This window comes from Mus caroli, unplaced genomic scaffold, assembly GCF_978045245.1.
Source record: "Mus caroli unplaced genomic scaffold, Mus_caroli_1 scaffold_18, whole genome shotgun sequence".
NCBI lineage: Eukaryota > Metazoa > Chordata > Mammalia > Rodentia > Muridae > Mus > Mus caroli.
The window spans coordinates 15,200,461-15,216,705 of record NW_028227273.1 but is presented as its reverse complement, the minus strand read 5'-3'; the positions used below and the strand labels follow the sequence as shown (position 1 = coordinate 15,216,705).

The window sequence follows — 16,245 nt, the reverse complement described above, 5'->3', positions numbered from 1 at the left end:
CTGCCTGCTAACCTGTGGACTGAGCTGCCCATTTCCAGACAAAATAGATGGGAGTTGCTCCAAAAAACTTTTCTAAACAGAATCACTTTCCCCATATCCTTTCTTTTCCACTACCTCTTGTGGCCAAAGGGCAAATTAAAGCATTTAAGAACCATCATTAAAAGTAGGCATTGATTGCAAGTCACATGAAACTCAAGAAGAAGGAAGACCAAAGTGCGGCTACTTCTCTCCTTCTTAGAATGGGAACAAAATACCCATGGAAGGAGTTACAGAGACAAAGTTCAGTGCTGAGACAGAGACTGCCCCACTCAGGGATCCATCCCATATACAACTACCAAACCCAGACACTATTGCATATGCCAGCAAGATTTTGCTGACAGGACCCTGACATATCTCTCTTTTGTGAGGCTATGCCATTGCCTGACAAATACAGAAGTGGATGCTCACTGTCATCTATTGGATGGAATACGGGGCCCCTAATGTACGAGCTAGAGAAAGTACCCAAGGAGCTAAAGGGGTCTGCAACCCTATAGGAGGAACAACAATATCAACTAACCAGTACCCCCAGAGCTGTGTCTCTAGCTACATATGTAGCAGAGAATGGCCTAGTCGGCCATCATTGGGAAGAGAGGCCCTTGGTCTTGCGAAGATCATATGCCCCAGTACAAGGGAATGCCAGGACCAGGAAGCAGAAGTGGGTAGGTTGGGAAGCAGGGCTTGGGAGGGTATAGGGGGCTTTGGGGATAGCATTTGAAATGTAAATGAAGAAAATATCTAATAAAAATGCCTTAAAATAAAAAATATAAAAAATTAAAATAAAAAAAAGTAGGCATTGAAAAAATTCACTCAAAACTCCTAAGCCCTCACTTAGAGATGCCAGTTACTTAAATGGAACAGTCTCTTCTCTCTTCTCTAGAGGCCAGTTGAGGTACCAAACCAATCATTTTTGTAGACCTACAGATGGTCTACAGGCTAGATCGGGGAGAAAGCAAGCAGGTCACTTCCTGCCCTTTGCTGGGTCTACAGTGCTATTGATAGTGACTAACAATCTCTAAAAAGCTAAAAAGTAATGAATAATACTAGTAATAATATGCAAGTTGAGGCAGGCTGTTCCAGCTAGCAATAAATGGCACAGTGTTAGCACATCATAGGCAGCATGGAAACAGCTCCACAGACAGCTCCTTCCAACAGAAAGCTAAAGTTTAGTGGCTGCCTCTAAGGAATATGAGAAAGAAAGAGAAACAGTGTCCTTACAGGTAGAAGGGACTTGAGACTCTAGCCATAAGACGAAATGTTTACTAATTTCAACAAAGTTTCTGTTTGGTCCCCGCCATCACCACATCTCCAGTGGGCAGGTTGGAAGCCAGATAGTTTATGGATTAGTCCTTGGTCCCATAGCAGTGTTACACTCCTCCTTCAGTCCTTAGACTACTGGCAATTTCTGGCCCATGTGGCGGTTTCTCTCATAGAGTGTTAATGGAGAAAAGTCCCCGACCCCACCCCACCATAGTCACACCTTGTAAAATTACCAGTAAACCCAGGATGTCTGTGTCCCACGCTCTCTGGAGCACTTGCATCTAGTGTGTTGCTGTCGGGACCAAACCATGTGAGCGAGATGACACATGTGATAGGACCAACCTGAGGGTCTACGGGGTTTTTTTGGGGGGGTTGTTTGTTTGTTTCTGTTATTTTTGCCTTATAACAGCTATTTTTTCCTGTGCAGCCTACTGCATTACATATAGAATATTATATCCCCTCCAGGAAATTCCATACAAGTTCTTCTGCGTGAATGCTAGTTTCCTGCGGTTGCTTCACTCACCACTCAAGATACCTGACCTTGGAAAAAACCAGAACATGGTCAGCATGCAGGTGTTGAGGCCAGACTAACAGGACCCCTTCCATGTAAAGATGAAGGACACAGAGTCTGACTTTTCAGGAGACTTCATGTACAATGCTGGACCAAGGGAGTTCTAATCCAGAACTTGGAGTCTCTCCCGAAGATACAAATCAAGACTGTATGTTACAATTTCTCATAACACATGAGAGAAATAAACACAGTGTTCTGACATCTTAGTGCTTTTATGTCCCTTAGTTTGTGGTGTTAACTCTCCTCCTGCAGGACACCTGGCCTTCGCTGTAATAAAATGGAGTCATGTCAGTTGGGCCTCCCCACCTTATAGCACAAGTTTTTTATTTTGTAATGTGTTTATACTTATGAATTGGCTAAAGCTGAACAGGACCATCAATTTATCTTCTATAACAAACTTTCCATTTTAAATAAACAGCTTAAGCTCTGGTATAAGAGGACCATAGCGCCAGAACATCCCACTGGCCAAGCCAGGCCTGGGGTGCTGACCTTGACCATGGAATCTCATGTGTTCTCAAATCCACTTGGAACCAAGGGCTGTTTCCATGTCGTTATATCATGGATGCCAGAATAAACCATCATGTCCTGAACAGGAGACCAGAAGCAGGGAATGCTCCAGGGTCCATGTTGCCATCTGAGCCACTGCATTCTCCTGTCATGTAAATGGGGCAGAGGGGATGGGTGGAAGTAGAGCAAGGAACAAATGATAGGAAGTAGCAAGAAGACCCTAAAACCAGAAGGAAGAGTAAGAAGAAAGTAAGGAAAGATACTTACTATATAAGCTGTGGGATTGTTTCTAGTGTTCTATCGTAGATTTCTGACAACCTATTTCATAATCTTCTAATGTTAATTTTTTCGCACCTTTGTCCCCTTCCCTAGATAAGATGAGAAGAGGATAGGGAGGCTTAGATTGAGCAACATTTTGTCTCGGTATATAGGAAAAGCCTCGTTGTAGACTTTGTAGCTTATTAATTGTAATGAACAAGACTGGCTTCTTCCCCCAAGACAAGGTAGACTTCAGTTATTATCTTCATCTTCTGTGATCTCAGCTCTCCCAGCATGTATTTTGCTTTAGGTTCCTGTGGCCAAGTCCCTAAGGATGATTTTTTTTAAAAAATAGCCTTATTGAGATATTACTAACCTACAAATAATTACATATATTTTGACACACATCCTTTGACAAATTTTGACATATGTGTATGCCCATGAAGTCTCTAGCACAACCAAGAACATTTCTATAACGTCAAACTCTAGTCCACGCCCTTTAGAGTCTTTCCCATCTTCCTCTGCCCCTTGTTCTCTGCTGCAGCCATACACAACAGCTGACCCACTTGCTGTTGACTGAGCCCTTGCGTAAAATACAGCTCAGAAGTAGAAAAGGAACAAACTGCTACAGTTACACCAATGGGTGGAGCTCAAGATAATTAATGCTTAAAGAAGTCCACTCCGTATGTTTACATAAAATTCTACAGTGTTCCATGTACAGTGATGCCTTCTAGCATAATGGAAGCCAGCCAGCGCAAAGGAAGTTCCCCCCTCCCCCGGTCAAATACTGTCCCTGTCCTGTCCCTAGCCCTGTGTTGTTTGTCCTCGTCATTGCCACCTCTCTTCCATTCAAGATTGATTTCTATGTCTTGTGGCCAAAATGTATAGTCCTCAGCAATGGGCTCTTACCATCTAGCCATGGTGAATGGGCAGCGGCACCGGCCTCTGGGGCCTGAGTGGTCACTACAGGAGATGCTCCATGCCTAGCACCTAGATTCATGTTTAATAACTCATCTCTGAGAATAGCAATGTCCTCCCATGTAGAGGTCCTTCCAAATGCCTTTTTAAAAATCATAACATAGACTTTTAGGGCTTTTCCTTCCTCTCTGAGTGTCTCATATACCCCCGTTTTCCACTTTCATTCAAGGAAAATAATTTTTACTTTCTGTTTTGATGTCTTCTTTAACATGGGAGTTATGTGGAAGCTGTGTACCTGCCATCTCAAGCATCAGATCCTCTAGGCTATGCAGGAACCCCATGCACACACCATCCTCCTTGGCTCTCCAGGCCTTCCTCCTGAAGCTTTCCCCTGGGGAGGGGAATGAAGCAAAGAATGACACTGATGCCAACATTGTGTTGTCTTCCCAGTGTTGCCCACTGGGAAGGCCGGTTCGACTGTCCCACCTGTCCTTCCAACAGATCTCCAGAATTGTCTCACTGTGCATACGCTGTCTGCATGCCAGACAGACTGGATTGGTCATTACTCAAAAGCTTTCCAGTACTCATCTGGCCAACTGCTTGGTTTTATTCCCTGTGAGAATAAATGCTCCATGACTGCCCATTGAAGTCAAAGTCTAGCTCCTTGATGAAAGGTCCTCATCAAAACCTTGTGAACTGTATCATCAGGTGTGATCTCACCCACCTCAAATGTCAGATCACTTTTCTGTGACTTCTTTCAGTCCAACCAACATCAGTGAGGTGAAACAGAAGTCCTGTGTCATTTACCTTCACAGTGCCTATCCATGTGTGCTCATTTAACATTTGTGAAACAAACAAAAACAAAAACAAACCAAAAAAAAAACAAAAACAAAAACAAAAACAAAAAACAAAGCCAGTATCCTAAAATGGAAGGTTGAGAGCCACTGCCATCCTTGGCTGCGGTGTGGCAGGGGAGGGGCAGAGACCAGGCATAAAGGGAGAAGCAAAAGGGCGGGGGCATAGTAGATGCTAACAAGGCAGAGGCTAAGCAAGATACAGCAAGGCTGATGTGGTGTGAAGGCCAGTTTTTAACATATCACATCAAATAATGTAGTGAAATTGTTTAGCCCCTGGGATAGGTTAAGAAAAGGATCATGGAACGAAAGTTAGACTAGATGATGACATATACCTAGTTCATTCAAGTAGAAAACAGGACCCAGGGGCCTGGTTTCCAACACTGTTTTGGACAGCACTAAAATAAACCATATTGAAGCCATATATTCAACTTCAAAATTTCAAATGACTTAGAATTAATGTCCTCGGGGGCTAACTCCATTTCCCTTTACTTTGTTTCCGCTTTCTAAAAGTTAAAGCAGTTAAAAATATAAGACAAAGAAATAATTCTTGAAATTTGTAGAATTGTTAACTTAGCCAAGACTATAACAAGTATCTCCCGTGGGAGAGGGAGGATCTATGGAGGTGGTTCACTGGAAAGGAAAACAGTAACTTAAGAGGAATTTTGAAAAAAGAGCTTGGTAGCCATATGAGATAAATTCCCGGGAAAGTGCCTAACTCTTAGGGACCTTCTCCTACTTGTCCCTGAGAGTAGTGATTTCCCATGAGATGTTTTTATTATACATCGTGTCCCTTTTAAAATTTGCATCAACATGTACAGTTTCACTGCTACAGAACTGTAATTTATACTTCATAACACGCTTGAGATATGTTTTGTCTAAGGCTTGCAAATCCCTCCCTGAACATACCATGGATTGGCCAGAGAAACTTCGGAGCAAGCAAGGGAGAAGTTCATCTGAGTTCCCCGAAACTCGCTTGACTGAGTATTGTTAGCACCCCATTTCTTCACACAGAACAACTTGCTTGTGTACAGCCATTCCACAGCGTCTCCTGACCTTCCTCCAGGTCACCAGGATGGATGTGGTTTCAGAATGGAACCTTTTCAGGAAGCACGGGGCCTATGAGGAATGTATTGACCATAAATAGCTATCCCTCTGTTTAAGGTCCTGTCCAAGAGAGAGCTGATGAACTGGGTCATTTCCTACAAGGATCATCCTACAAAGTATCTGTGCACCACAGTGGCTCTGCCTGAGACTCACTCAATGTTTTAATAGTGATTTTGGGGACCAGCTGCATACTGCAGACCAGGACCTAAAGGAGATCTTTCAAGTGAAGGCTATCTTTGATTTTCTCAAAATACAAAAGCTGTCTCGTTTTTACACTAAATGTCCTGAGCTGTAGATTACACATAAGAAAATGCTGATAACTTACTTGTATCATTTGTAAAGTTCCTTTTGCCCTTTCCCATTTAGGGCCCCATCCACCTTCATCCCAACCCCATTTAACTACTGATCAGCCTTCTGGCACTTGGGTTCACTGTTTTCTAGCACTCCACAAAAGTGGAATCCCATGTAGATTCCTAAACATGGCTCTTTGGCTGAGCATGTTTTGAAATTCATATATGACATAGAGACATGTAATTTTTACTTTCATTTCGGAGGCATCTCCAGCTTGAAAACACCAAATTTGTTTCACCTGTGTGGGTTGACTTGAGGCTTGGAGTTATGAAAAGCTGACTTGAATTTTCACACACAGGTCTTTCTGCAGATTTGTTGTTTGTTTGTTTGGTTGGTTGGTTGGTTGTTTGGTTGGTTGGTTGGGTTTTTTTGCAGATGTGTTTTTGTTAAGAAGAAAAGACTGGGAATGGTGGTGTTGTTTCTCATAACTAGTATGTATTAATATCATAAAGCGTCACAAAAGTACTTTTCAAACAGTTGTACCACTTCCTGGTAGCTGCACATGCTCACCAGCCTCTTGGTGTTCTCCATCTTTAATTTCACACATCCAAGCAGGTGTGTCTCCGTGTCCTTTTGTAGACACATTTCTGGCTGCTGATGTTGAAAGCCTCCCCCTGTACCTTTAAGTACCTTCTTCCTTAACTCTGTTATACTGACTAGTTCAACGTCTCTAACTGATTAATTCTACTTTTTAAAGTTGAGCTTGCCCTTATCCTTTTGAGAGTTTCAGTCTAAGATAGAATTTGTTCTACATTTCAGAGCAGTCATTGCATGGCAACCCAAGATTTCATCCCTAGAACATTATGTGATTGCTCCCTTAACCGCCTGCCCTTGTTGGCAATGGAAAACAAACCCGGTCTGGCCTGGGTCTGATCTCTGTGAAACAGTCAGCACATTGTTTTAAGTTTTTCACTGTGTCTATTAACTTTAAAAGAACACACATCTTGGTTCAACAAAAATGCATAAATCCAGATAAAAGAAATTTTTTAATGAGATGTTTATCCCTCCAGCTCTTTTTTTTTCTTTTGATGATGATGAAGAATAGTGACGTTTCTTTACTTTTTAGAATCTTCTTGGGATGCTCTGGAAAGGGTGCAGACAGGAAGCCATCACTGTGCTGAAGCTAGGCAGTGGGTCTTTATTCGGTCTGGATGCCTCCCACCCTTTGCCTGCTCTGCCTGGAGATATGTCACCTCCTTCCCCATCACTGCCAAAAAGAGCCTATTTCAGCCAGCATACTTAACTTGTGCTAGACATGATGCACAAAGACTGGACCCAGGCTAGACTCCCAACCCTACACCCCTAACAACACCTTAGCTTGGTGCTAAACTGCAAGGGTGGTGAGTTCTGGCAAGCTTAGTTCTAGGATCTTTCTTTCTTGAAACTGTCCCAGATAGAGGAAGCTAAGGCATGAAAATCAGACTTTTCCAGGGAAGAACTTTGGGTTTCCAGTAATCGATTCTCAACAGATCTTCTACCAATCAATAAGATAACCAATAGCCATAAATTATCAAAAACCACTCAAGATCCCAAAAGATATCCTGTATTGTCAAAGGAAGATTAAATTACAGGTGATAGTTAAAATATTTTTATTAGACATTTTCTTCATTTACATTTCAAATGCTATTCCCCTTTCCTAGTTTCCTCTCCAAAAATCCCCTATACCCTCTCCCTGCCCTGCTCCCTAAACCACCCACTCCTACTTCCTAGCCCTGGCATTACCCTATACTGGGGCATAGAATCTTTGCAAGACCAAGGGCCTCTTCTCCCATTGATGGCCGACTAGGCCATCCTCTGCTACATATGCAACCACAAGCTCTGGGGGGAGGGGGGTACTGGTTAGTTGATATTGTTGTTCCTCCTATAGGGTTGCAGACCCCTTCAGCTCCTTGGGTACTTTCTCTAGCTCCTTCATTGGGGACGCTGTGTTCCATCCAATAGATGACTGTGAGCATCCACTTCTGTGTTTGCCAGGCATTGGCATACCCTCACAGGAGACAGCTAAATCATATTTAATATGTTGATATGCTGTAATTCTATTAAAATTCTCTAAACTCACATCCTCCAAACTTCCTTTGGTTTTGTTTGCTTTGGTTTGGTTGGGTTTTTGTTGTTGTTGTTTTGTTTTGTTTTGTTGGTTTTTCGAGACACGGTTTCTCTGTGCAGCCCTGGCTGTCCTGAAACTCACTCTGAAAACCAGGCTGGCCTTGAACTCAGAAACTCACCTGCCTCTACCTCCCTCTACCTCTACGTGCTGGGAGGCGTGCACCACCATGCCTGGCGGTTTTTGTTTTTTGAGTGTTTATTTTGTTTTTTTTTGGGGGGGGTGCTTATTTTGTTTTGTTTTTGAGCCAAGGTCACACAGTTCAAGCTGGCCTTAATTCATAGTGCTCTTGTCTAGATCTCCTGAGTTCTGCTTTTATGGATACATGCTACTATACTCAGCTGCCAAATGACTTTAATTTGCATTTTACTTATCATCATCATCATTATTATTACTATGTTTAAATGCAGATATCTGTATGCCATGGTGGGTGTGTGTGTGTGTGTGTGTGTGTGTGTGTGTGTGACAGAGAGACAATTTTATGGAACTGGTTCTCTCTTTCTGGTTTCACACGGATTCCAGGGATTAAACTTAAGTCTTTGGATTATGCAGTGTCAGAACATGGTCTAGGACCAGACTCCTGTAAGGAGAATTCTGAGAGCTTGGGAGTACACTGCAAGAAAACAAGTCTTGTGAGCTCAGTTTCTTCAAACCACAGACTTGTTCTGGCAATGTGTTTTTGTGCTCCTCTCAGGAGTAGCAGATAGGAGTGAGTTTGCTTCAGGTTATCACTATGGCTTACAGGTATTATTATATGTGTAAACTGTTCTTTATATGCCTCTATGGGAAAACATGCTTTTGCCATGTGCTGCTTATTCTTGTGATTGTATACCTCTTGAACTCAAGAGAACTTGACCCATATGACTGTTCTTACCCTCTCAGAGTATAGTTTGTCTGAGGCCCTGAATAAAGTGGGCTGTTCATCAAATCTTTGTCTGCCTCATTTATTGTCTCCATTCTCCCAGATCCAACCACCTTTGGAGTGGTGACAGTGCATCATAAGCCAGCTCACTGGCCCTCCATCTACTGATGTTAAATTTAAAACATTAACATTCCCTAGTGCATTTAGACGCATTTATTTATAAGTTTCAAATATTAATACCATACTAAAATGTTCATAAGAAAATATACCCAAATATGTAACATCTTATTAGGGGGTAGGAAGATAACGCAATGGGGAAAGTGTTTGCTAGGCAAACATGAGGAACTGAGTTCAAATCTCCAGTCCTCAGGTAAACATCCTAGCATGGCAGTACACACCTATGATTCTTGCACTAGGGAGAGAGAGAGAAATTGGATCTCTAAGCTCTCTGCCCAGCTCGCCTGGAAGAGTTTAGGTTTGGTAGAGACCTTGCTTTAAGACACATGGAAAGCAAAGGGAAGACCCCTAACGTTGGCCTCTGGCCTCCTAATGCATATGAACACTTACCCACACATACATCAAACACACACACACACACACACACACACACACACACACACACACACGAAGGAGCAAATGAAAGAGACAACATCTTATAGGATAAGATAACCAGATTTTTATTTTAAAATTTTCTTAATGAGAAAACAGTTATTTTCTTGCTAAAACCCACCAAGCTTAAAAACCAAATGTTGACAAGCACTTAGAGTGAAGTCAGGACAGCACAAAAGTACTGTCACTACTGTTATTAAACAATGTCCTAGAGAAATTCGCCCTCATGAGCAAAACAACTAACGAGGTCGAGGACAACATTATAGAGAACACCATACATACCATTCTTATACTGGTAAACTTATATATGTGGAAAACCTGGAGACTTAGCTACAAAGCTATTTTCCCGATATGAAAGGATTAATTAATAATGCAAAAAAATAGTAACCATCACCAATATACAGCAACCAACTAGAGGATAATAGAGCCTGGGGAATAAATGCTCATTTCCCATAACCTAAACCAAACCAAACACCTCGGAATAAACAATAAGCCAGCAAACGCTGAAGGACCCCAAAGGTTTTAACAACCGGAGAGACTTGCAACATTTTTATAAGATAGTGTTCTATAGTCACCAAATGCTCTTCATGTAGACTACGCACGCCCTGTGCTTTCTATACAAGGGCTGACCAAAACTGTTTTTGTTTTGCATTCCAGGAAGAAAACTGACAAGAAGAATGGTAAAAGCCACTGAAAATGTCAAGTAGAGGAATGTGGCGAGCTACAGAGACTAAAAAAAAATAAATAAAAGTGTAAAACTGTAGTCCTCAAAGACACACAGTGAGTGGATAGATAAGTTGGCGAGATAGGATAAAAAAAACCTGTCTCTGTATGTATACATTCAAATGCCATGCTAGTTTAACATATGGTAAGAGTGACGTGTAAAAGGATTATTCAAAGTGTGAGGTCTTTGAGGGTTGGCGTGAGGTAGAAGAGAGCTGGAACAAGGTATATCATTTTAAAGCAACTGGCTGAGGTCTTGTTTATTCACGGAGAGCCAGTAGTACCTCACACTTCCCCTATCACCACGATACTCCTAGGTCTACTGATGGGCAGTAGTTGTGTCTTCCTCGACACATCCCAAGCACTCCTGTCTGTTCCATGACACAGCAACAATAACCTGTTATGAGCATGCACAAGAGAGTAGCTGATCAACAGAGGAGACAGGTGCACATAGTAACTTTGAACACAGCTGCATAAAAATGCCAGCTAGGAAGAAGATCAAGATTTAAGAGAAATGAGGATGGAGGTGAGGGGTAAGGAGAATAGCCTAGCTTGCACACTCATGGGAAACTTCTAGGTATGGCTCGAACCTCGAACATACCTGTGCTAGAGAATGATAGAGATCTCTTGCAGAGATGCTCTGAGTATCATCAGAGAGGAATACATCATCCCTGAAGTAGCTCAACACCAAGGACCCACAAGCATGGTTCTACATGGTCTCCAGCAAGCCTTGTGCCTGATGCATCCAGCTCACAGGGTTTAGGTGACATTTAAGTGACAAATGGAAGTATACTTTTCAAGCCTGGTAGGTGCCCAAGCAGTGAGCCTTATGGTGACGGGCACTCACTTTAGTCTACCCTTTACTTCCACAGGAGCCCTAGGTGACTTGAACCAGACAGACCCAATAGTAGTTTCCATTGGTTCTGTTAATGAAAGTTAAGGGTGGGAGCCATAGACTGGTCAGCCTCTTTGTGATGCCCTGTGCAAGCACAGGTTGGGGAAGCAGCTTTGCCTGCAAGCCTTCTACTCCATTTGCATTCATGTTAGCAGACAGTGATGACAGACACAGAGCTCAACCAGAACTGGAAGCAGTGAGGATGGTCCCCGAGTTCTATAAGAACTCACACTGAAGCCCTGCTCTCCTGTGCTGACGTGTGGAATACCGCGATTCTCAACCCCTCTGGGGGCTCAAAAGACTCTTTCACAGGGGTGGCCTAAAGCACAGAGATTTACATCATTATTCATACCAGTAGAAAAATTACAGTTTTGAAGTATCAGCAAAAATAATTTTATGATTTTATGGTTGGGGGGGGGCGGTTAGGTCACCAAACATGAGTGATTGTATTTAAGGGTTGCAGTGTTGGGAAGGTTGAGAGCTGCTGCATTAGCAGGTCTGGTAACACCAGAGGAAACAAATTCTTAGGTTCCTGCTAGGGAAAATAGGGACGGGGGTGAGCAGTACTGAGCTGGCTGGCAATCACAGGGTTCTCTGCTGAAGTCTACTGAGATAAGCAGCCCACTGAGAATGTTACTGAACTGACGGGTTCAAGGATAACCAAGCCTGCCTAGGGAGTGCTGCTTGTCTATTTTGGGCTGGGGAGTAAGGATCAAGAGCATAGAACATAAGAACAAGTCTCCTTTATCACTAGAGTACATCAATCTAGAAATATGGGCTTTCGGGGAAAGGCAGCATGGTATAAAGGAGAAAGGAGCACCTTACACTGGAGCCTGACTCAAATCCAGACCTCGTACATGATGCCTGCATGAACTTGGATAGGAGACTCATAAGCTCTCTGAACGAGGGGATCCAAACCTCCACCATGAACGATTGTGTTAAAGGGATAAATAGGTGTGCATAACACAATTGGCACCTTGAAATCGGTTAGATCTTCCCAGCGTTTCTCCCAGGGGGACACACATTCCTCTGGTTCCCTATACCATCCACAGATGCCCCCCACACTTGCTTTCTATGTCCACACCCCTGATTCCCTGCTCAAGTGACTCACAAATAAGAACTTAGCAAAACACATTGACTGTTCACCCAGATCCTGCGTGTTTAATAGATGTCTTCAGAAACAGTCAGCAACGGGCTCCCTGCCCAGTGTCTCAGAAGGGCTTGGTAACACCACAGAGCCCCCATGCAAGGCTCAGGAGAGGAGCTCTCTGCTCAGTCTCACACACCAACACTCAGCAATGGGCTCACAGCCCAGGATCTCAGAAGGGCTTGGTAACACTACGGGGCTTCATGCAAGGCTCAGGAAAAGAGCTGCCCATCAACTAACTCTCTCTCTCTCTCTCTCTCTCTCTCTCTCTCTCTCTCTCTCTCTCTCTCTCTCTCTCTCTCACCGATGCACACTCCCTAGCTGGTAAGTTGATATCAGTTTATCACAGAGTCTCAGAACACTTCAGAATTCTTAGTGTGAACTCTCAGCTTCCCATCAGCTATGAGGAACTCCCAATAGTACTTTGTACACTCTGGCTCTTCTAATCCCCATGGGCTATGATCCCATTGTCTAGATGATTAAAAACAAATTGAGGTTAGACAAGTCACGCTAACTGCCAGAGCTAGAGACCACCAGAGCCAAGAGTCATGAGCTGATAGTTTGGCATGAGCTGGTGAGAGAAGACTTTTGAGATGAGTGTGCAGTGCTTGGCAGAGTCTGTAGGCCTGGCAGGACCTGTGGAACCTGGCATTCTCTCTCTTTACTCACAGGCCTGGCCCTCAGGACCCTCGTCAGTACCCGCCTTCCCAGTTTTCAACAACACTTAAGTCTCCTCATGTCTCCCTTCCCTTTCTCCCATTCTTTGTCCATCTAGACTTTGGAAGCCTCCATTTTAGCCCACAGAAATCTGAAGCCTGGACAGGGACTTTCCACTGGCTGGCCTCTGCCTTGGACATAGGAGCTCTTGTAGGAGGCCAACCCAGGGTCTCCGAGACACAAGGGCTCCAGCCCAGAGCAGATTCTGCTCAATGTGACTCTTTCTGTGTACAACACTTGGACTTTGCTCTCTTTAGGGTGTTTTTGGGTTTTCCCAACAATCTAATAAGCTGAGTGTTGCTGATTTAGTTATCTTTGTGTTTAGGGGAGAGGGCCAAAGGGAAACTTGATATTCGTTGTGGAGTGTGATCTTTTCTGGGAAACTCTGAAATGGTTCGTGGCTGGTTACCTCTGTCTTCGTCACAACCGTGAGAGTTGGCTGTGGCTTTTAGCAAGTACCTTAGCATTTGGGACCAGGTTGTGTTCTTTTATCTTCTGAGGCAGTCTGTAGCCACATGGAAAACATAGCTAGCTCTCTAGTGCTTTGCATCCAAAGCATCTGGAATAAAATCTGCCACAGAGCAGGCACCAGGGAATCGGCCTAGAAAGTGGGCTGATTATAAAAAGCATGTATCACAAACATGGGCTTGGAACTGGCAGATGCTGGTGATGGGGAGGGGCAGAGATGCCTTGGTCTAGTCAGACTTGATCATAGACTCCACGGCTGGGGCCACAGTGTTACCTCTTAGCATCGCAGAACAATGATACCCCAAGAGGTTTTCCTCCACTTGTTCATAGCAAAATATTTTACATGATGACTCTCCTTTAGAGTTTTGTTTTGGGGGGCTTTGGGTTTTGGTTTTGTTGTTTTGTTTTGTTTTAGCTATCTTTCTCTTGATTATCCTGTAGGCTGAGCCTATATTGAATAGTTTTCTTTTATAATTTTAAAATTGTATAATTTTTTTACCTGGAGTGCGGCCTCTCTTGGTGAGTGTTCCATGTGATCTAGAAAAGAAAGTGTACTGTACTGTATTGTGTAGAGTGTCCCACAAATGTCAATTAGACCCAGAGCATTGCTAGAACAGCTGTGATCTTCCGTATCAACGCTGAGTCTCTAATTGCTTTATTTATCTGCTATTAAAAGTGGGATATATATATGTATATATATATATATATGTGTGTGTGTGTGTGTATATGTGTGTATATATATATGTATGTGTATATATATATATATATATATATATATAGAGAGAGAGAGAGAGAGAGAGAGAGAGAGAGAGAACACAGGTGTGCACTCAAAGAGGCCAAAGACCAATGTGATGACTTGCTGGGGTTATAGACGAGTGCTTCCACGTCCATTTTTACATGGGTGCTAGAGATTTAGTGAGCACTCCTAGTCACTAAGCCTTAAAATACTACTTAAAGAACTATAAATGACTTCTCCTTGATGTATTTGAGACTGTTGTTAGATTCATACACATACTCTTGGATATTTACCTTTTCACAAATATGTCTATCTTCATCTGAGTGTTAACTACCTTTTGGTGTTGCTAAATTTAATGTATCCATTGGAGATTTCTTTTAACCCGTGTTAGCATGATACACCTGCCTCTGGGACTTTACTTTTAAACTATATGTAACATTGACATAGGGCCAGATACACTGGTGCATGCCTTTAATCCCAGCACTTAGGAGGCAGAGGCAGGCCTGTGAGTTGGAGGCTAGCCTGGTCTACAGAGGGAGTTCTAAGACAGTCAGAACTACATAGTGAGATCCTGTATTGAAAAAAATGTTGACATAGGTCAGGGTTTTTTTTAATTCATTTTTTGTTGCTATTACAGATCATCCACATTTTCACATTTAAGATAACAGCTGTCATAGATGAATACATATCAACTATGTTCATGGTGTATGTTCATTGCATCCTATATATTTCTGTCATCTCTCTGAGTATATTACTAATATTTTCTTACATGTTACCTAGTTTTCCATAAAGTTCCATGTCAATGATGTCACAGTATAGAAGCAACAAACAAAATCGAAGTCTTATTATAGTAGGAAGTTGTATTCTGTCTGTTTGCTTTGGCTGGTGACTTACAGACATTTGTATAGAAAAAAGGAGCTTGGCATAATACAGTCCCATTATAAAGCTCTGAGTCCTTCTATAGATTTTGAAGATGTAAATCTTCAGTTTCATTCTTTCAGATAGTACACTACATTTGTCAGTAATATCCATTTTGACAAATGTTACGTTTACATAACTCCACATGTTAATGGATTTGAAGGGGAAGAACCTAATACACATCCAAGTCTACTTTTGAGAGAAAAGATACGTAACTGGCAGTGTGTTGGCTTGGGAGATGCTTGTGCATTTACATAATTGTAAGTATAATTACACTTACAGACCTTTCGATTATTTTCTCCACATATGCTTTTTAAAAAAAAAAATCCTTGTCAGAAAAAAATAATAGCAGGAGTTGAACCAAGCATCGATCTGATGTCTCATGAATGTAATCCCAGAATGTGAGAGGTTGAGGCAGGAGGATTGAATGAGTTCAAGGACAGTCTACATGAAGGAGGAAAGGAGAAGGTCGCATGGATGCCTGGGGACCCAAGTCTGATCCACAGTGTTTTCCAGGCTTCCCATGAGCCTCTAAGTATCCTCTGAGAGGGCAGTTTGCAGGCTGTGGACCAGATGGTTTAATTCTCAGTTCTGTGGTCCACATGTTTCTCTTATAGGTTGAATTTCCAAATCTCCATTGGCAAACTATGCTTACACGTCTTGTTTGCTTGCTTTTCCAGCCTCTAGGCCTAAAGTTCCCAATTAATAATTATTACTCCAGCTGTGGAAGTGGGTGTTTTGTTCCCTGCTTCTCCACAGCGACCACTGAGCTAAAGTTTTAGCGCGCATCATTTACTTGAATACTTATACTACTCTAGAAACTTGAGGCTTATAAAGTTCAATGTCCCCAGGAATAAAAACTCACTTTAAAAGGTTAAACTTAACAGCAAATTCACACATTTTCATAACATGGAAAAAACTGGATCTGAAAACTGGAACTTAAGAAAGCCCTTAAGTCCACGCTACACAAGCCCTATGAAATTCGGTATCATGTCCTGATAGATCAGAGATCTTGTCTTTCTCCTTCCCCAGGGCTTTCCTCAGACAAACATTTCATGCTTTGTTTGTTCTCTCCCTGTTAAATCAGTATGTGCATGTCCCTAAATATAACCCATTAAAATATATCTCAACTATGAATCTATTCTGTAGACCCATACAGCCCCAACTTTTAAAATGTTCTTTTCACATTCCCAAGAAAGCAAGT

General features: G+C 42.4%; 1 protein-coding gene across 9 annotated transcripts in view; it reads left to right on the top strand.

Annotated features, from left to right (window-relative positions):
* Nucleotides 1-10,327, top strand: part of Rmdn2 (regulator of microtubule dynamics 2) — a 75,521-nt gene extending 65,194 nt beyond the window's left edge. For 5 of the 9 annotated variants that reach the window (XM_029471456.2, XM_029471454.2, XM_029471458.2 and 2 more), the window contains one exon: nt 10,095-10,314. In XM_029471456.2, the coding sequence (XP_029327316.1) occupies nt 10,095-10,131 (37 nt within the window). In that variant the 3' untranslated portion in view covers nt 10,132-10,314. Of the gene's footprint in view, nt 1-1,761; nt 2,181-10,094 lie in introns of those variants that run through there. The other 4 variants (XM_021149420.3, XM_029471453.2, XM_021149421.3 and 1 more) reach the window with 4 other exon arrangements.
* The last annotated feature ends 5,918 nt before the right edge of the window (nt 10,328-16,245 follow it).